Source organism: Ctenopharyngodon idella, chromosome 8 (genome assembly GCF_019924925.1).
Source record: "Ctenopharyngodon idella isolate HZGC_01 chromosome 8, HZGC01, whole genome shotgun sequence".
In the NCBI taxonomy this organism is placed as follows: domain Eukaryota; kingdom Metazoa; phylum Chordata; class Actinopteri; order Cypriniformes; family Xenocyprididae; genus Ctenopharyngodon; species Ctenopharyngodon idella.
The window spans coordinates 20,939,296-20,961,805 of NC_067227.1; the positions used below are offsets into that span (position 1 = coordinate 20,939,296).

General features: G+C 37.3%; 1 protein-coding gene across 7 annotated transcripts in view; it reads left to right on the forward strand.

The window, feature by feature from the left end:
- The first annotated feature begins 863 nt into the window (after nucleotides 1-863).
- LOC127518168 (tumor necrosis factor receptor superfamily member 3-like) overlaps nucleotides 864-22,510 on the forward strand; it is a 36,085-nt gene continuing 14,438 nt past the window's right edge. Inside the window, exons 1-8 of one of the 7 annotated variants that reach the window (XM_051904537.1) lie at nucleotides 15,011-15,356; nucleotides 16,036-16,128; nucleotides 16,546-16,749; nucleotides 17,318-17,443; nucleotides 17,524-17,676; nucleotides 18,028-18,109; nucleotides 18,266-18,373; nucleotides 20,918-22,420. In XM_051904537.1, the coding sequence (XP_051760497.1) occupies nucleotides 16,614-16,749; nucleotides 17,318-17,443; nucleotides 17,524-17,676; nucleotides 18,028-18,109; nucleotides 18,266-18,373; nucleotides 20,918-21,692 (1,380 nt within the window). In that variant the 5' untranslated portion in view covers nucleotides 15,011-15,356; nucleotides 16,036-16,128; nucleotides 16,546-16,613 and the 3' untranslated portion in view covers nucleotides 21,693-22,420. Of the gene's footprint in view, nucleotides 5,023-7,447; nucleotides 7,574-7,697; nucleotides 7,854-15,010; nucleotides 15,357-16,035; nucleotides 16,129-16,545; nucleotides 16,750-17,317; nucleotides 17,444-17,523; nucleotides 17,677-18,027; nucleotides 18,110-18,265; nucleotides 18,405-20,917; nucleotides 22,421-22,510 lie in introns of those variants that run through there. The other 6 variants (XR_007931473.1, XM_051904538.1, XM_051904542.1 and 3 more) reach the window with 6 other exon arrangements.

Genomic DNA, 22,510 nt, shown 5'->3' on the forward strand with positions numbered 1-22,510 from the left:
CGATCTCGTGTTTTTTTTATTTTATTTTATTTATTTATTTTAGGGTCGGCAACTTCATCTTTGCAGCCGACACTGACTCAGAAAGCATTATAGTTTAAATAGTTTAAAATGTGTTCTTTTCCCCCAACGCATTCATAATCATTACTTTTGCCAGTGCTTTGTAGCGAGATTTATGCGCGAGCTTGAGCACGGAATGTGCTATATCACGCCATACTATAGATAGGTTATTAAAGGATGGCTTAGTATGCTATTATTATATTAATTAATTTAATATAAACGTGTGACTAAACGATTAATGGCCTAAATGAACGACTACTAGAAAAATCTTTAGTCGGGGGCAGCACTTGGCACAAGGAACAGCTCCACTTTAAAATAAAATGCCATGACATTACGAAAGTGCAAAGGTAGCTGCAAATCACGTCATGCGTGCATAATGAGTCAAATGTTTTTATTTTATTTCATTTGTTGTTTTTATTATCAAATTATTTATTAAATATAACACACAACTTGTATATGATTGCTGAAAAAAATTGTGGGGGTGCTATGGGGCTGCCTGCTAGCCCCTCCCTAGCGTCGCCCATGTTTATAGCATTGTTAAAAAATGCGTTCTTTTGTGTTATAGAGACTCCTAGTGGTGAATACATGCTAGAAACAACTTTTTTTTTATGAGAAAATATACTATAGTAATTTATAGTAAATAGTGTTTTTGAACCATACTATACTTGAATTGAAGTACTTAAATTAATTTGTTGTGGTAATTCTATAGTTGCTGTGATTATAGAACAACTAGTAATATAAAATTAGTTTATCCAATACTGTACTAAGTTTTCTACAACTATAGGGTATATTATACTACAATACACTACAGTTTACTGTAGTAAAAACTAAAGTATATTACAGTATTTATTAGTTTATCTGTTCAGTATAGTTATTACTACAGTAAGCTGTAGCATTCATTAACAAAGTGTAGTAAATACTATAATGTATACAGTATAATACTTAGTTTGTAATCAGAATATAGTCACTTAAATAGTCAGGCATAGCATTAATTTAGTTATTCAAACGTAAGACTGCATAAAAAATAAATAAATAAAGACGTATACCTCATTGTTCCTCCTCGGCTAAATTCAGTTTTCACACTTCTATGTTAAATATTTATTGTGCACTTTAGTTAGATTAATTGAATATAATGTGTGTTTTTACAAGTGTGCTGAAATCATTGATCTTGCGCTGCACTGACTGACAGCTGCTGTGATTACAAAGGGAAAGCGCGGTGCTCGCTTTCTGTGTCATTCATTCACAAGAAAAGTTATTGTTTTTCTTAAGATTTTTTGAGTATTTCATACTTCACATTGACAAAATGTATTTTTAAACCTAGTTATTTTATCATGTTTAATATTTAGTCAAAAACGATTAGAGGAAATGGCTGATACATGCGCAAATAAATGCTACTTTGCCGCCACCTGCTGGTTAAAGTGGTAATTATTGTCTTTTTTATTTTTAAATAAGTGTTTTCTATCAAATGTTGAATTTCCTACATTTTTAAACGTTCGGTTTTACAATGGGAACAACCTCAGAAGGATGAACAAATAATGTTTGTGGTCATCACATTAAAAATAACATTCGAAGTGCTGGGGAAAAAATGTGTGTGCGTGTCTAAATTCAGACATGGCATTTTTTAAATGGTCCCAACAGCTTCGTCTTTATTGCAATCAATAAAACTGGTTTATTGGCAAATTAGGTAAATGTGATAACTGCAATAAAATATGAATACAACATTAAAAAGTCAACCATTGATGGTTTTGTGTCAAACAGCTAACAGTTCACCGGAAATGCCCGAGCTGGCTTAACGACATCCAGGAAGTAACCGTGCATATAGCCTATTGAATGTGGAGGATTTTAACCAGAGATCGTATTATTATAGGAAGATAAGAGGGTCTGTATCTCTTACCATTGGAGAAAGCATAACGGCTAACTTAATCACATGCGGCACTTCTCAGCCTGTCGTGTCACCGTTCAAAACTCCTCCCTGCGTACCGCCAATGTGCACCTGCCATTCATATACTTGCGGTGGAATCTCTCGTTGCAAATCCCGCCAAAGGAATATCAGTAAAGCTCTGTCCTCAGGTAACAGGTGAGCCTGGTGAAACATACACTTGATGTCTCCACTGATTGTAACACTGTGCTGTCGAAATCGCAGTAGGACCCCAAGTAGGAGTGGTCCCAGGTTTGGTCCTGGCAGCAGCTGCTCATTGAGGGACATACCTTTGTATACAAATGAACAATTGAACACCAGACGTGCCTTTCCATTATGGTAGACTAGGTGATGTGGCAGATTCATTAGCTTCTTTAGCTGTGATCTCTTTTACATAACCTGCTTGAATCAGTCTACTCATCTCACCTCGATAGCCTTCTCTGGTTGATCTTTGAGTCTCCTTTCGGTACTGCGGAGATTGGCCAGCACAGATTCATGAGGAGCATTCAGCTTGGGGGAATCATCAGTTCTTAATAAGGGAGTGGCATAGCGTTGAATTCCATCGATTAACACCCTACAGGTCTTGCTGTCCAGGATCTTAATAGACACTTGGTCCTGTTCAGAACGAGTCAGCAGCTTTTCACTGTGGTAAGGTAGAGAATCTAGCTGCCACAGTCGCTCAACATCTCTATAAAGGGTGTCATATGCTGCTGATGCGGTGATCCAATAACTCTGATGAGTGGAAGTTGCTCAATTTTGAAGACCTTTGGGGCCTTGAAGAGCCCAGCCTAGTTTTGTGTGGACTGCAACTGGTCCAACCTGAGTGGCTACATGAACGGTTTTCACCGCAGTGATCAGAGGGCTATTATCTGAGCCAATCAGCAACAAGTGCTGAACATTCTTGAATGACTGCAATGGAATATCTCTCAAGTGGGCATATCGACGTTGAAGAGCTTTGACTGGGTAGTTCTGTTCCACTAGATCTAATCCATCTGCAATGAAGGCATTCTGGATTCTGTACCTGACTCCTGGATTGGTTCTGGAGGACACATCAAAGGTAACAACTGAGCCAGCTAGGAATGTGACATCAGGACGGATAGTGCGTAAGGCTAGGGTTTCCTCTTTCCCTTCCAGCTGAAGCTGTTGAGCAGCAGCAGGTAAAAGCATGGTACATTCAGCATTGTCATCTAATATTGCAAAGGTCTCAATTGTTCTGTCCTTTTTATGTAGAAGCACAGGCACAACTTTCAGTAGTACTCGACCTGAGGGACTGGAAGGTGTGAGGTAGATCCTACTGTTTAACGTGCTGGTGGGCTTAACCTTGGCTCGCTGTTCAGCGATTCCATGGAGGACTTGGAAATGTATCTCCCCACAGTATTCCACATGGTTTCTTTAGGTTACAGTCCTCTGGACAGTGTGAACGGCTGCATTTCCAGCATCGTTCCCCTTCTGCTATCCATTGCATGAGACTTTCTGTAGATTGCTCCTTTATTTCAGAGCACTAGATTATTTAATGCTCTTTGCTGTGGCAGAATAGACAATGGACTTTGGATTTCTTCCACTGAGAGGGCTGAGGTACCGGCTTAGGTGCCTTGACAGTTTGAGGCTCTGTTCCATGGTAGACTGAAGCACCCTGTCCTTTTGATCAAGTTGAAACCCTTCCCTGAAGTGAGTAGGAGGATTTCTCTTTCTGATAACGTTCAACTAGTCTACTGGATAGATGCTGTTGTTGAGCTTTACCCTGCAGCCAACCAGAGAAGTCCTGAAGATTATATGGATTGAGACTGGCGACATTCAGTTTGCCTTGCATCTGTAGGAACTCAATGAAGTTGTCTCTGAGGTACTTGGGAAGTTTGCTGAGGACCCTGTCTACATGGGAACAACAGCTGAGTTCAGTGCCTCTCAGGCCCTCCAGGGACAGCAACATACTCACAAGAAGATGAACCTTTAGGGCAAATGACTGGAAACTACTAGCATCACCAACTTTCACATCTGGAGGCTTTTATTCACATATAAACATTGATCAGCGAACATAAACAGAAGCTCAACCGTACTTGCTTAATGTGTGAGAACAAACCTCATTGGTTCTTGCAGAAGCTCAAACTGCTGCGTAGCACACAAGAATGGTTCTCACACACGTCAAGCAAACATGCTTGAGCTTCCATTTACCACAACTGATGTGTGAGTTGGTGAATGTTTTTGTGTGAATAAAAGTCTAAATTAAATCTGTTCAAGCGATCGTGTCTCTTCAGAAAATTTGGACTAAACCGCTCAATTCGTATGGATTAGATTTATGATCTCTTTATGAACATTTTGAAGCATCAAAGTGATAGTTGCGTAGCTGTCTATGGAGGGACGGAAATCTAATTCTTCATATTTCATTAAAACATGTTCATTTGTGTTTCGAAGATGAACTAAGGTCTTACAAGTTTGGAACGTCATAAGGAAAATATGACAATTTTTTGGGGCTAACTAACTCTTTAAGGCAATAGTTCATTTAAACTAGATAATTTAACCATATTTAGAATAGTTTTGTCTTTTGAGAGAATGTAGTGAATGCAGTTGTCCAGCATCTTCAAATGTTTATTTTATTTTTTTAAAATGAATGCTTAACCTTTAATTCCTGGATATGTTATTTGAGAGATGGGCATTTTGTAAATTATCATTTCCTCTGTCTTTCTAAGTTGACATCATGTTACAAGCTAGTTCAGTGTGTTTAGTTTTGATACCCATAAATTTTACTAAAATTGATTTATAGAGATGACAAGTGCGTATTAAGACAAAAGTGTTATTGGTCATATTAGGTCATATAGGGTCTGGCACAATTGCTCTCTCTTTTTTTCTGAAAGCCAACTAACAGAAATCTCTTTTTCAGCTTCATGAGACAAAATTATCACCTCTGGACCAGTGATGATTTTATTAATTCTCTGATATGTGTATATACTATATTCTCTCAATACTCGTCGTGAAAATCATGCTTTGCATGGCAGCTTGTAATAATGCAGAATACGAAATTGATGGAGAGTGTTGCCCAATGTGTGATCCAGGTAAGTCCAACTGTTCTTCATCTTATCACCACAACAGATGCAGATGAAGTCAGAAGCTTAAAGGGGTCATATGATTTGTCAGGCTTTAAACTGTCTTTTAAACAATCTTTTACGTTTCGACTGATAATGGCCAGACACTCTTTTTCAGTGTGCTATGCAAAGCAGCAGGTGCAGTCCCATTTGCAGAAACTGCACATGTGGTGCGCTTACCCTTCATCTGACATAGGTATAATAGTAACCATTTTAATTTCTCCTCTCATCACTGGGCAGGCCAAGTTGTTGAAATACAGTGTGAAATCTATGTATATCTATTTATACACAGTTTTTTCACAATGTCATCGGACATTTGATATTTCATTATATGACCCCTTTATGTCACTAAGATGTATAATATTTTAGTTAGGTTGACCTAGACTTCAAAATCTATGTCATTGATTCCCAAACATGTTCCAGAAAGCTCCCCGAAAGTATGCATTTTTTCTCCCTAATCAAAAACACCTGATTCTAAGCTTCAGATAAGGGACATGTCTCCAGGAACATGGTTGGGAACCACTGGTCTAAGTTAATATAAGAGTTTAATCTATATCACTATAGACCTGATCTATTGTGAAAATTTGAATGTGTTTTGAGTGTGTTGTTAGCCATCATTGCATTATGTAGCATATACACAAAACATGACTCCAGTCTATGGGTTTCAATACAGATTCAGTTCAATTCTGATTTAAAGGGTTAGTTCCCCAAAAATGAAAATTCTGTCATTTATTACTCACCCTCATGTCGTTTCACACCCGTAAGACCTTCGTTCATCTTCGGAAGACAAATTAAGATATTTTTCATAAAATCCGATGGCTCAGTGAGGCCTGCATAGCCAGCAAGACAATTAACACTTTCAATGCCCAGAAAGCTACTAGTAACATATTTAAAACAGTTCATGTGAGTACAGTGGTTCAACCTTAATGTTATGAAGTGACGAGAATACTTTTTGTGCGCCAAAAAAAACCCCAAAATAACGACTTTATGACAATATCTAGTGATGGGCGATTTCAAAACACTGCTTCATGAAGCTTTACTAATCTTTTGTTTCGAATCAGAGATTTGGAGCGCCAAAGTCATGTGATTTCAGGCTTCGTTACATCATAAGTGTTTCAAAATTTCAGTGGTTCACCACTGGGGGGCGTGACTTTGGCAGTTTGATACATGCTCCGAACCACTGAATTGAAACAAAAGATTTGTAAAGCTTCAAAGCTTCATGAAGCAGTGTTTTGAAATGCCCATCACTAGATATTGTCATAAAGGCAATATTGTCACAAAAAGTATTCTCGTCGCTTCATAACATTAAGGTTGAACCACTGTAGTCACATGAACTGTTTTAAATATGTCTTTAGTAGCTTTCTGGGTATTGAAAATGTTATTTTTCTTGCTGGCAATTCAGGCCTCACTGAGCCATCGGATTTTATTAAAAATATCTTAATTTGTGTTCCGAAGATGAACGAAGGTCTTACGGGTGTGGAACGACATGAGGGTGAGTAATTGACCGTTCGCAAAGACCCGCCTCCTTTAGTTACTGTTGCTATGTCCGACAAGCCATGCCCCTCTCACGCCACACGTTTTCACGCAGTGAAAAATATATCGCGGAGCAAAGAAGACACTGACAACGTATCGACAGACAAGATAGAGCAGGTTACTTTTGATATGAAACAAAGTCTCAAATTTCAAAGAAATTTAAACAATAAATACCGGTTTTGTGGCTCTTTAATGTGTCGTGACAGTTAGCTGTAGCGCTTCAGATCAAGCGGCTCATAAACCGATCATCTCTTCTTACTAGTTAATTTATATCATCCAAAAAACATGAATGAACCAAATTTCAACCACAGAAAGAAGTCAGTACACATAATTTTTCAAGTTTAAGTCCACCAACATTAATCTGCTAACTCCCCTGACTGCTTTGTTGGACTAAATGGCGGATTCGGCGTTATGATTGGTTAGATCGCCTGTCAATCAAACTCCCGGCGAAGGGACAATTAATGACAGAATTTTCATTTTTGGGTGAACTAACCCTCTAAGAACATTCACAACTCTAGTAAGTTGACCAGCAGAACACAATGACATCTACAGGACAAGCAGAGCTGTAAATATTTCATGCAATTGCAGAAAATAAGCATAAAGTAAAAAAGAAAAAAGAAAAGAAAAATCAGGCAAGAATCAATATTGTTCAAAACCAGATCCAGATTAATTGGAAATCTGTATTTTTACCCAGTCATACCACAATCAGATTATTTTATTTTTATTATTCCAAATTGTTGTTTACACAATTAACAGACATACACAGACATATAATTAATACAGCTTATACAAAAAATATATGTACAAGTTGTTATTTGCAAGTTGTAATTATTTTGTAATTATTTTATGAATTATTTTCTAGGAAATAGAGTTGAGAAGCATTGTGATACGAATACAAGCACTTCATGTGATCAGTGCCTTGTGACGACCTACACTGACATTCCTAATGGATTGACCAAATGTCTGCCATGTTTAGTCTGTGATGAAAGTGAGTAGAAATTACTTTTATCTTGTTTAGTGAGTTATGGTGGTTTCATGTCAGTCCCTTCTTTCAAATCATCTTTTTTGGCAGGTTTTCTACAACTGACTCATTGTTTCCTTTATTGTCAAAGGTATTGGGCTGAGAGTAAAGCAGGAATGTACATTAATATCAAATACAGTGTGTGAACCTCTGCTAGGTTATTACTGCATAGGCTCTATGCACTCAAACTGTCACAAGGCCATGAAACATTCAACCTGCATACCTGGAAAATACGTCAACCAAACCGGTCAGTCTGTTATCATTTAAATAGCTATTATACATCCACAAAAACTGATAGACTGAGATGACATCTGAGAACAATAACTCTGCTTGCATTTATATTAAATAACTGTACATATGGAAATTTGCATATTGTTCCAAATCAGCTTTTACAACTTTTCATCACACATGGAAAAGAGAATCTGTTTACTGTGGATGTGGTTTTACCACATTTCCTCATGACAGAAATATTGTTTGCATTTGACTCTGCCAGCACCTGACAAAAACCAGTTGAAAAATGCAGTTTTGATTAAGTAGATTATTTGTTATGTGTTAATTCATTTTGCGTGTCAGATGCTATACTGAATAATTATGTCACTAGCTAATGTGAGACCTGTCACTGGTTCTATTGCTCCTGGAGTTCAAACTTAAAGGGTTAGTTCACCCAAAAATGAAATTTCTGTCATTAAGTACTCACCCTCATGTCGTTCCAAACCCATAAGACCTTTGAGTTCATTCATCTTAGGAACACAAATTAAGATATTTTTGATGAAATCCAAGAGACTTTTTATCCCCCATAGAAAGCAACGTAATTACTAGCATTCAAGGTCCAGAAAAGTAGTAAGATTAGTAGTAGACGTGAGATTCTCGTCACTTCATAACATAAAAGTTGAACCACTGTAGTCACGTTGACTATTTTATTGATGTCTTTACTACTATTCTGGACCTTAAATGATGGTAATTATGTTGCTTTCTATGCGGAATAAAAAAAAACCTCTTGGATTTCATCAAAAATATCTTAATTTGTGTTCTGAAGATGAACGAAGGTCTTACAGGTTTGGAATGACATGAAGGTGAGTAATTAATGACAGAAATTTCATTTTTGGGTGAACTAACCCTTTAAGTACTTATATTTCTGCATGTGTTTTTACAGGAACAGAATTTAGTGATACAGTGTGTGATGACTGTCCTGCTGATTCATATTCAAATGGTACAGTCTGCAAATTGCATACAAAGTAAGTACCATTATTTTATGACACTGACTTAAATGTGTACATTTTTTTATTTTTATTTATTTTATTTTTTTTATTTGTTTCATTAGATTTTGTTTTTAAATCAAGCTCTTTTCTCACAAGAGAAATATAGTTCAACTTGAACTCCTCTGTCTAACAGGTGTGAATCTCTTGACAAAATTACAGTCAAGGCAGGAACAGAGACGTTTGATGCTGAGTGCAGTGATGGGACACCTTTTTTACTGATTGGGATGTCTGTGTTTGGAGTGTGTGTGGTGTTAACTGTCATAGTTGTTGTTGTTGTTGTTGTTATTATCATAAAGAAAAAAAAAAAGCAATATCAAGTAACTCCTCCCCGAGATTTAAACCTGCATCCTTAAACTGTTTTTCCCAACGCAGTGTAAAAACAATTTTTTGGCGATATGTTCAGAAACCAGCTATTAAAGTGATCTCCTTATGTTCAGTGACATGGAAATAAAATGACTGGATGGAATACTGTTTTTAATGTTTTTGAAAGAAGTCTCTTATGCTCATCAAGCCTGCAGTTATTTGATCGAAAATACTGAAAAAACAGTAATATTGTGAAATATTTTTCCAATTTAAAATAATGGTTTTAATATAATTTATTTCTGTGATCAAAACTGAATTTTCAGCATCATTACTCCAGTCTTCAGTGTCACATGATCCTTCAGAAATCATTGTAATATACTGATTTATTATCAATGTTGGAAACAGTTGTGCTGCTTAATATTATTTTATAACCTGTGATACTTTTTCAGGATTCTTTGATGAATAAAAAGTTAAAAAATATCAGCATTTATTTAAAATAGAAATCTTTTGTGACAATATACACTACCGTTCAAAAGTTTGGGGTCAGTAATTTTTTTCTAGGGGTGTCCCCGACTACGGATTTACATAGTCGAATCTGATTGCCTTTATTGGACTGATAGTCAAATCATATATGTGTGGGCGAGTGTCTGCTTGAAAAACAGCAGTCCACTGACTAGATAGTGCGCACGAACTCTTTCCGCGCTTAAGGCCAAAGGAGTAAGCTGCTTTGAAAGGATCGCGTGCTCAACTGTGCACGAGATGGAGCGGGACGCAGAAAATGAAGTAGGCTAAGGCCTATACCTGCGCCTTAAGACAACTTTTATTTTCTTTCACACACAGCACAGAGAAACAACTTTCTAATAAAGCGACCAAAATGCCTGGCAAGTGATAGGCAAAACTGACAATGATTTTTATCTTTTTTAAACTGAAATGAAAGGCAATGTGGATAAACATTCACAGCCACGATGTACAGAACACCACGCAAGGATATAGAAGATGAATAAAAACATTTTGGATCAATAAACCTTGCAGAAAGGCCACACTGCAGATAGATATGCATTTCACATGTCGGCAAATCAAATTAAATCGGCTAAATTGCCTGTGCGAGCAAGGTGCACTATGTAGTTTTTCCATCCGCTAGGGGGCGCCTATTCTATGGCAAGCCGTTTTAGCTTAAATTGTTCCCAGCGTTACTGCATTTTTACTAGTAAGAATTCAATTAGAGAGCTCTATAATTCAATTCTTACTAGTAACAATTATGATTAGAGAGCTCTATAATTCAATTATCACTAGTAAGAATTTAAATTACAGAGCTCTCTAATTCAGTTCTTACTAGTAACAATTACAATTAGAGAGCTCTGCAAATGAATTTTTACTAGTCATATGTCTCCATTGACTTCCATTCATTCGTTACAGAGCTCTACAACTGAATTCTTACTAGTAAAAATTCCAATTAGAGTGCTCTATAATTCAGTTCTTACTAGTAACAATCACAATAGAGAGATCTCTAATCCAATTATTACTAGTAACAAATACAAACCTGATTCCAAAAAAGTTGGGACACTGTACAAATTGTGAATAAAAAAGGAATGCAATGATGTGGAAGTTTCAAATTTCAATATTTTATTCAGAATACAACAAAGATGACATATCAAATGTTTAAACTGAGAAAATGTATCATTTTAAGGGAAAATAAGTTGATTTTAAATTTCATGGCATCAACACATCTCAAAAAAGTTGGGACAACTGTGTGGCATCCCCTCTTCTTTTTATAACAGTCTGCAAACGTCTGGGGACTGAGGAGACAAGTTGCTCAAGTTTAGGAATAGGAATGTTGTCCCGTTCTTGTCTAATACAGGCTTCTAGTTGCTCAACTGTCTTAGGTCTTCTTTGTCGCATCTTCCTCTTTATGATGCGCCAAATGTTTTCTATGGGTGAAAGATCTGGACTGCAGGCTGGCCATTTCAGTACCCGGATCCTTCTTCTACGCAGCTATGATGTTGTAATTGATGCAGTATGTGGTCTGGCATTGTCATGTTGGAAAATGCAAGGTCTTCCCTGAAAGACGACGTCTGGATGGGAGCATATGTTGTTCTAGAACTTGGATATACCTTTCAGCATTGATGGTGCCTTTCCAGATGTGTAAGCTGCCCATGCCACACGCACTCATGCAACCCCATACCATCAGAGATGCAGGCTTCTGAACTGAGCGCTGATAACAACTTGGGTTGTCCTTGTCCTCTTTAGTCCGGATGACATGGCGTCCCAGTTTTCCAAAAAGAACTTCAAATTTTGATTCGTCTGACCACAGAACAGTTTTCCACTTTGCCACAGTCCATTTTAAATGAGCCTTGGCCCAGAGAAAACGGCTACGCTTCTGGATCATGTTTAGATATGGCTTCTTTTTTTTGACCTATAGAGTTTTAGCCGGCAACGGCGAATGGGACGGTGGATTGTGTTCACCGACAATGTTTTCTGGAAGTATTCCTGAGCCCATGTTGTGATTTCCATTACAGTAGCATTCCTGTATGTGATGCAGTGCCGTCTAAGGGCCCGAAGATCACGGGCATCCAGTATGGTTTTCCAGCCTTGACCCTTACGCACAGAGACTGTTCCAGAGTCTTTGAATCTTTGGATGATATTATGCACTGTAGATGATGATAACTTTAAACTCTTTGCAATTTTTCTCTGAGAAACTCCTTACTGATATTGCTCCACTATTTTTCGCTGCAGCATTGGGGGAATTGGTGATCCTCTGCCCATCTTGACTTCTGAGAGACACTGCCACTCTGAGAGGCTCTTTTTATACCCAATCATGTTGCCAATTGACCTAATAAGTTGCAAATTGGTCCTCCAGCTGTTCCTTATATGTACATTTAACTTTTCCGGCCTCTTATTGCTACCTGTCCCAACTTTTTTGGAATGTGTAGCTCTCATGAAATCCAAAATGAGTCAATATTTGGCATGACATTTCAAAATGTCTCACTTTCAACATTTGATATGTTATCTATATTCTATTGTGAATAAAATATAAGTTTATGAGATTTGTAAATTATTGCATTCCTTTTTTATTCACAATTTGTACAGTGTCCCAACTTTTTTGGAATCAGGTTTGTACAATGCTCTCTAATGCATTTCTTACTAGTAAAAATGCAATTGCAGAGCTCTCTAATTCAATTTTTACTAGTAAAAAAACACATTAAAGATAAGTATAATTGCAGAGCTCTGTAATTGAATTAGAGAGCTCTGCAATTGCATTCTTACTAGTAACAATTGAATTAGAGAGCTCTATACATGATTTAGAGAGCTCTCTAATTCAATTGTTACTAGTAAGAATGCAGTTGCAGAGCTCTTCAATTCAATTGCAGAGCTCTCTAATTCAATTGTTACTAGTAAGAGCTGAATTAGAGAGCTCTGCAATTGGAATTCTTACTAGTAAAAACATAATTGTAGAGCTCTCTATTCAGCACTACCTTATTATGATAATCACGCCTCATGCATATTCACAAAATGGGCGATGGCACTCCAGGTTGTTTAGTAAAGCCGTTTTCAATGATGAACAGCAACTTAGAGGTTCTAATGATCTGATATAGCCTAAGCATAATATATCCTATAAGAAATAGGCCTAACTATTTTTGGTGTTGATTAAAATCATTATAACATTATAGCATTATTGATTATGCTTTATAGACAAGAAATAGGGTACAACGGGGCTGAAGGCGCGTTTGACTTTATTCTCTTTTAAACCACTAGATGGCACAAAAATTCAGCTCAGCACTACTTTGGCTGATCCTTGACGGAACTATATTTTGGGTAAAATAATAGTACCCTATGTAACTAATAATAGCCTATAGTCTCTGTATTTTCAAAATGAACATATTGAAATGACAGTATATTTGTTGAACAAAAATGAATTATTTTATATGTATCAAAATAAACCAAATATAGTACAAACTTTGCTAAATTGATTGTTTTAATATCGGAGAACTGAAAAGCACATTTTTCTTAAGGTGTGCATTTAGCCCCGTTGTGAAGGTATACGCTAATGTTGTATTTCAAGGTGAATTCACACTCGCTCAGAAAAGATAAATATTAGGTATGCAGATATTTTAAAAATGTAAAATACTTATTTTGTTCAGCATTGCAAGAGTTTTATTTGAATTTTCCACCAAATAATGCTGAGGCAATTTGGGCTATAGGGGTGTGCGATATTTATCATCTATGAATTGTCATTTTAACGATATACGAGCAGACATTCGCTATCGAGTGTCTCTGACTTTGCAAAAGACGAACAAAACACGACTTGAGAGTCCAAAACATTCACTGCATGATGAAGCCAGTAATGCTGCTATATGAGGGCAAACATATCCCTGTATGAGTTTTTATTTTATTATAGGCCTATAACATAGCGTGATCACGAATTTGATATTTATAGTTTATAAAAAACAAAAAGTTAATATTCAGTGAGTTACATTTTGGACACAATATTGTCTGTTTTTGTTTAGCCAACGAAAATTTCAAACAAAGCCGGGCCGAACTGTTGTGCATCTCAGAGCAACAGTGCAATATTTCGTACTTGATATGAATCTGTGTTTTTAAACGAATAATTTGAGTCAGTGCTTCAATTACCAGTTCATAAAGACAGTCATTTGCTTCGTTTCTAAATGAATCAACCATTTTGAACGAATCATTTGAATGAATGATTCAATGAATCACTCATTAAGACAGGATTGGGCTGCCACTTACTGGTAGTTTTATACAGGCATAAACCAGCCCGCACAAACATAATCAGCAGGATATCGCATTATCCTTGTCGAAAAAATCCCCAAAATATATATATTATTTGTCAATATCGCATACTCCTAATTTGGGCTTTTCTTTTTATATATATTACTATTGTTTATTTATTTATTTATTAAAGAGATTAGGCCTATATTTTGTCTGGTAAACTTTATCATTACCATATAAAACGTAAAGATGTGAATTAATGTAGTGATTAAATATTAATCTTTTAATAGCAAAACATATCCAAGTTCATCTCAGTATTGTGGTCATTCTGACACAATAACAATTCGTTCTAATAGGACTTTTATTTTGAAGAGTAGCATCGCAGGCGGGATTTGGGGAGGGAAATAGGTGTAATCGCAAATCTGTTTTGCATCTAATGAATACAAGTTTTTACTAGTAAGAATACTGTGATAACTTGTCCCTTGAACAACGAATAGACTGGAGACGTTAGAGCTGCAATTTCAAACAACGCAGCAGGATTTTATTCTCTTCACATCACTGTAGTGTATATGGGTATATTTACGCAAGTCACGCAGGACTTCTTTTTTTTCCCTTTTAATTCACCCATATGCATAGGAACATTAACTACTAAATAAACATTGCTTTACTCTTAAATCAAAACCAAAAATAATAATTCCTTTGGAATATCACAAATACGATTGTAGAGCTCTGTAACAGGAATGGCTACTAGTAAGAATTGTATTAAAGAGCTCTCTAATTGTAATTCTTACTAGTAAGAACTGATTTAGAGAGCTCTCTAATTCAATTGCAGATCTCTCTAATTGAATTAGAGAGCTCTGCAATTGAATTAGAGAGCTCTTTAATAATAATTGTTACTAGTAAGAACTGAATTATAGAGCTCTTTAATGCAATTGCAGAGCTCTCTAATTGAATTATAGAGCTCTCTAATCATAATTGTTACTAGTAATAGTTGAATTTGAGAGCTCTCTAATCATAATTGTTACTAGTAGGAACTGAATTATAGAGCTCTCTAATTGAATTCTTACTAGTAAAAATGCAAATACGACGAGTAACACTGGGAACAATTTAAGCTAAAACGGCTTGCCATATAACTACTCCCCAAATTCAGTCCCACGCCCGAAGGTTCCTGAACTTTGAAAAAGTATCTCACAGCAGGGACTTTTTGAGGGGAAAACCAAGTAAAGCTCATGTGGAAAGTCCCTGCGGTGTTTTTTTTTATTTTTTTTTTATAAAATATACTGAATATATTTATGAATATATTCATGTAGCTCTACCCAGTACTATCACCGAAAATCTCTCAGACACCGTTTCAGAACACACAGGAGATGGATCACAATATTGTAAATCTTTCCGTTTTAAAACAAGGAGGGGAGCCAATGGATATCACACAAGAAGCACTTTGCGCAAGAGTTATGCCGGTAAAAGCTTAACCTCTGTCAGTAGGCTATTCAAAGTTAAAGTAAAAAGTGTCGGAGATGCCTAACGCTACATTAACGGAGAATATGCTGATAACGATCTTAATTTATTCCATTATTTCTCTTGTGGCCCGTAGCTACATATAGTGAAGCAAATGAGAATAATAGTATTTCGTGTTAAACAGCTTGTTTTTTTTTAAAGTCGGTGCTTGAAGTAGCTCCTAATTTTCATTGATGACTGCAGTCAGTGTTAGGAAATATTATAGACTGTTAATAATTTTAATTATAGGCCTATAATTCATTGTATAACAGACCTAAAAAATGTTTAAAACATTTTCAAAGATGAGCCTAATCTTTTATTATCCTCACAGCACGTCAGTTATACGGTGATGCGCTATGAAATTATTGCGGTGCAAATTTATTATAATATTAATTTAATAATGAAAGTAGCCTAAACTAATAGTGATAATAATAATTCACTGGAAATGCCAAATCCTCTTAATCTTGCCAATATTTGATGCATTTGACAATATCTCTGGCTATCGTCGATACATCATCATCGTCTGTCGACTCAACCCGGGCATGCCCGTCCGCTATACGCCACTGTGGATACACAACATAATGAAACTTTTGCTTGGCTTTTGAAATAGTCACTGTGAGTCATGGGGTTTTTTTCCTTCAGAGAACCATAGATCACGATTAATTTCCCCCACCCCAGCAACGCAAGAAGTTCTGCGCTTTAAATATGTTTTGCCAAAACAGAAAATGGTAAACGGTAAGTAATGTACATTTCTATTTCTATAGTTGATCAGCGTCTTCAAACTTTCAGAAAATTAGCATGTACATTATTAAATGTTTTACTTTTAACTTTTAACCGTATATATACCATATATATGTTCTCCAATAGATTGATGTATATTATATAGAATGAGAGAGGAATTTGTAAGTTGTTATATTCTCGTGTTATCGATGAATTGACATGTCACATGCTGTTTGGGGGAACAATCATGTTACATTGATGTGAAAAGAGCCTGTAACTGGAGTGTATTTTTGATACCCCTGAGTTTCAGTGGAAAGGATGGCATGTGGCCATGGATGTTGAGATGTTGAATTATGGAGACATGTTTAAACATGAAGACGTTTTCAGGTGTCTCTTTTTCAGAAAGCCATCTAACATAAATTTCTTTTTCAGCTCCAGAAGAAAAAAACTGGGCAAAATGGTCACCTCCGGACCAGTGATGATTCTTTCAGTTTCATGATATGTGTATATGCTATACCTTCATTCGTCAATCAACGCTACTACCTCTCCTCATCATGAACATTGTGCTTTGTATGGCAACTTGTAATAATGCAGAATATGAAATTAATGGAGAGTGTTGCCCAATGTGTGATCCAGGTAAGTTTAACTGTTCTTTACACATCACCACATATCCATGAGTTCAGATTTAAAGAGGTCATATGATTTTTTTCCCCATGGTACCAGGTTTTGAACTGTCACATGATTATCACTGATGAGCCTAACAACTGTAATCTTTTAAGGCTGGATTGATATGGTCAGGGACTGTTATTTAAATAAAGTGCAGCCACTCTGTCTGAATATTTGTATTTAGATTAGATTTCCAGATTCAGTTCAATTTGATTCTGACTTGTGAACATTCACATCATAAGTTGTTCAGCAGAACATAGTGACATTTACAGGACAAGGATAGCTGTATTAATATATTTTCATGCAGTCACTGGGAAAAAAAAAACAAAGTAAAAAAAATCAGTCAAGAATCAATATTTTTCACACTCTTACTACAGTCTCATTATTTTTTTCTTGATTATTCTGCATTTTTAAGCTTACACAATTTACAGAAATATACAGAAATAATTAATACAGGTTACACAAAAGTTTTTTTTTTTTTTTTTTTTTGCATAGGACATGTATAAACAGTGATTGTGTTTGTATAATTACTTTCTAGGAAATAGAGTTCATAAGCATTGTGATGAGAACACAAGCACTACATGTGGTTCATGCCTTGTGGCGACCTACACTGACATGCCTAATGGATTGACAGAATGTCTGCCATGTTCAGTCTGTGATTCAAGTGAGTAGAAATGAGTTTTATCTTGTTTAGTGAATCATGGTGGTTTCATGGTGACTGACTCATTTGTTTCCTTGTCAAAGGTATTGGGCTGAGAGTAAAGCAAGCATGTACATCGATATCAAATACAGTGTGTGAACCTCTGCCAGGTTATCGCTGTGTTGACTTCCTCTCAAACTGTCCAAAAGCCAAGAAACATTCAACCTGCTCACCTGGACAATACGTCAACCAAACTGGTCAGTCATTCAAATCATTCAAATAGCTTTATTATACATCCACAAAAAGCAGCTTTATATTTGCAGTATACTTGGAAAAGAGAAGCAGTTTACTATGGATGTGATTTTACCACAGTTCCTTATTACAGACATATTGTTTGCTTGTGACTCTGAGAGCACCTGACAAGAACAAATGAACAAGTACTGAATTATTGTTAGGCAGATTATTAGTTAGTCATGTGATGATTCATTTTGTGTGTCAGATGCTATACTGAATAATGATGTCACTAGTTAATGTGAGACCTGTCACTTCCTTTATTGCTCATGGAGTTAAAAATTAAGCACTTTATATTTCTGAATGTGTTTCTGTAGGAACAGAATTTAGTGATACAGTGTGTGATCACTGTCCTGCTGGTTCATATTCAAATGGTACACTCTGCAAATTACATACAAAGTAAGTATCATTATTTTACAACATTGACTTTCCAAACATTCTTAAAATGAAATTTGTACATTTGTTGTTTTTTAATTTGCTTCAATAGATTTTAAAGTTAAATCAAGCTCTTTTCTCAGATAAATATAGTTTAACTTGAACTCCTCTCTCTAACAGGTGTGAATCTCTTGGCAAAATTAAAGTCAAGGCAGGAACAGAGACATTTGATGCCGAGTGCAGTAATGGGACACCTCGTTTACGGATTGGGATGTCTGTGATTGGAATGTGTGTGGTGTTAATTGTCATTGTCATAATTGTAAGCATTATAAAGAAGAAAAGAAATCAATATTGTGGGGCAAGTCAAGTAACGCCTCCCCAAGATTTGAGCCTGCATCCTTAAACTGTTTTCCCCAATGCAGTGTAAAAAGACATCCATTTGACAATGTTCATAAGCAACGATTAAATTGATCTGAGGGATGTTTCATAAAAGACGCTGGGAAAAACGGGGATTAAACTCCAAAACATGACTTGAATGAACCTAACAAATAAGTTGAGGCTTATGTGGTTTCATAAAAGTTAATTGAAGTTTACGCAGTCTCACTAATTTGATCCAGGTTTACCTAGTCAAGATAATTGCGCATGCACGCTTTTCTTAAGTAGCCCTAGAGGTCGATCATGGATAAAATCGATCCACCTTAGCAAATTTTGTGCTGTTTTATGCGTTTGACACATGGTGTTTTCCTCAGTGCATAACTTACATTTCACAGGTATTCTCCATCTGTAAATGTTATAAAGTCATGCAAATATTTCCATTTTGTTGCTAAACTTCACAGTGAACGAGCACTGCTGCGCACATGCGCGTCAAACAGACAGAGCGCAATAGAATAGAAACACAATAATTCTGAATAAAATATAGGCTACAATTTGCTTGTACAAATCCTTTAAACACCATCTTTGGTATTGTGTGTGAAAAAAACACTTTAGCCTCTTTCAGACTGTCAGTCCAAATCCGATTATTTGTCTATCCGATTGTAATCTGATCTAAAAATTTTAATGCATTAAAATTTTAATTTTAATGCATGATTTCGACTCCGGGGAAATAAAGCAAATCGGCCTGTGAATGCTTTATATAAATACAATAGGCTATAGGTAGATCTAAATGGGAGTGATCACTTATATCAATGTTATATATTATAAACACTGACCTGATCTTCCAGCCCTAAAACTTGTATAGTTTTTGTCAGTGTTTATTTAAAAACACCCAGTTATGCAGAATATAAGATGGTAAATATTTAATTGATGAGTTGTCAACAACTACAATATATAGGGTATGATTTTACCCCAAAGTCCAACATTTTGACACAAAATGATAACTGCAAAACGTGCGCTTTCAAAACACTGCTTCATGAAGCTTTGAAACTTTTACAAATCTTTTGTTTCATATCTTTTGTTTCAGTGCGTGTTTCAAACTGCCGAAGTCACGTGTTTTCAGTAAACGAGGCTTCGTTACGTCATAAAGGCTGATTTATACTTCTGCGTCGGACCCACGCCGGAGCCTCCGCGCCGTTGTCTATGCTTGTTTTCATTTATACTTCTGCGTCGTTGTCCGCGTCGACATGCATGCAGACCACTAGGAGGCAGTGTCTGCGGTCATGTTGAGGATCAAAGCAAAAGCCGAAGAAGAAGCAACTTGTCATGTACGTTGTCATAGAAGCTTACAAATAGAAGCGGCAAATAGGTAACGACTTTTGTTGCAGTTTGACTGAATGTGTCCCCTGAAACAGTGTTTTTGCATTCATATGGAAGTTGAAAACGCTCGCTCTTCTCCGATTGCTCCACACCAGTTTTTTGACCTGAGGGAGGGGTTCTAGCAGACCAATCACAGCGCTTCGCGTGGAATTGAAGAATTGTTACATTTTTGAACAGGTGCACATCAGGCTACGTCGTAGGCTATGCGTGCTACACACAGCCTACGCTGTTGCTACAGAGTGCACTCAACGCAGAAGTATAAATCAGCCTTAACTGTTTCGAAACGTTTCGAAATTTCAATGGTTCATCACTGGGGGCGATCTTTGTGAACCCATGAATCATGCAGTTTCACTGAGATCGCCCCCCAGCGGCGAATCATTGAACAAGTGTTTATGTGTATTACCTGAGTATTAAGTGTATAAGTGTCTATTACTTGATCTCTGATGACTTTTATACATTTTTAGACGTTTTAATGAGGTATTTGTATAATTTAAAGGAATAATACCTAGTTAATAGTCTCTGTTTAGCTCATCCATAGAACAAACAGAACAAGCCCTGAAAATGTATAAAAGAACACATATTGTAGGCTACAGACACTTAATATTTAATGGTTTTAGATGATTAGTTAATTGCTTCTGATAGATTATACTTTTAATAAAACATTTGCAATGTACGGAGCCCTGCACATGACATGCAAGAAAAAAAAATTTAATCGTGCGCACGATTTACTATGTCGTTACTATGAGTGTTAGTGGAGTTCGAGGTTTGGGAAGAGAGCCCCGCCCACAACATCATCGCGGTGGATGGGATCGATATAACCACTGAAACGTTTTTGGGCCTATTGGATGTGTTTGAGGAGGTAAATTCCCTATGTCTTGTTCCCCCGCTGGTCCCGTCCAGCTCAGAACTGTCTGTGGCCCCGCTGGTCCCGTCCAGCTCAGAACTGTCTGTGTCCCCGCTGGTTCCATCCAGCCCTGTGTTCCCTCCCAACCTCCCTCTCCCGCCTCCTCAAATCACCTGCTCATCATTTCTGCCTCCTCAAACTGTCGACTCATCTCTGCCTCCTCTGGTATCCTTCAGCATCTCTTCAGCTCCATCACGTAAACGGATGGACCCGATTCGGAGCTTCAGGCCACCAGCTTCACTTAGGTCAGGGGATCTCCTGGCTCCGCCTCCAGCCTTCGAATCCAACACTCCACCGCGGCCTGTCGACGCGTCGCCTTCGCCGTGGCTCCTCCCTTCCTCGGCTCCACCGGAAACCCTCAGCCTCAAGACTCCACCAGGCTCCCTCGTCCCACAGGCTCCGACTTGGTCAGACGTCATCCAGCCTACACCTGCAGTTTCACCTGGCTCCCCCTTCCCTTTGTCTCCTCCTTCGTCCTCAGTCGCACCGCCTCCGTCTCAGTCTTCAGGTTCCCGGATTCCACCTCGGATGCTCATCGTCCCGGCTCAAGCTCGGTCTCCAGATCCAGCAGTGTCGGTTGGGCTCTTTGGCTTTCCAGCTCCACCTGGATCTCCATCGGTGGCTTCTCCATCGGCCGTCCCCAGGGTGGCGCCGCTCAACTCTCCACTATGGCGTTTCCCGTCTTTGACTCCACCCTGGGGTCTCATCATGGTTGGTCTCTGGACCAACATCTGGCTCCTCCTGCTTCAGGCTTCCCCTTGGCTCCTCCTGCCCTCCACTCCCCCTTGGACTATTTTTGTTTTCTGTGAACTGTTTTTTTACTCCTCTGCCCTTCGCCCTCCTCCAGAGCCCCCACCCTTCCCTCCTCTGTTAGACTCTATACGGCTCGAGGCTGCGCCTACCCGGAGGGGGGGTGGGGGGGGGCGATATGTTACATGTACTGTTCTGTGAACTAGTTTTCCCCTGCCTGTTTTTAGTTCATTTGATCCTCCTGTGTCTCGTTAATTAACTCATCACCTTGTTTAGTTCCCTTTGGTGTGTGTGTGTGTGTGTGTGTGATATCATATGCAAACTATTTACATAATTCTATTTCAGAATGTCACAGTACATTTGATTTTTCTTAATATGACCCCTTTAAGTCACTTGACAGATATTGTCTTATAGTTATATAATCCACATTTAGACTTCAAATTCTTGGTTAGTGGTTCCTGACCATGTTCCAGGAAGCTCCCCAAAAGTACATATTTTGGTGGTGGATATTCAGGTCAATTTGATTTTGGCTTGTGAACATCCATAAGTTGTTCAACAGAACATGGTGACATTTACAGGATGAGCAGAGCTGCATTAATACATTTTCATGCAGTCACAGAAAATAAGCATAAAGTACAATATCAGTCAATACTGAGACTGATCAAAACAAGATCATGATTATTTTCCTTACTACAGATTATTGATTTTTGATTATTTTTTATTATTTTTTAAGTTTTTATTATTTTTAAGTTTACAGAAATATACAGACATATAATTAATACAGCTCATACAAAAGTAGCTGCTGTTTTTTTGTTTTTGTTTTTTTTTGCATAGGACATAAACAGGTATAAACAGTGAATGTGTTGGTACAATTACTTTCAAGGAAAGCGAGAACACAAGCACAACATGTGAATCATGCCTTGAGATGACCTACACTGACATTCCCAATGGATTGACCAAATGTTTGCCATGTTCAGTCTGTGATAAAAGTGAGTAGAAATTACTTTTATCTCGTTTAG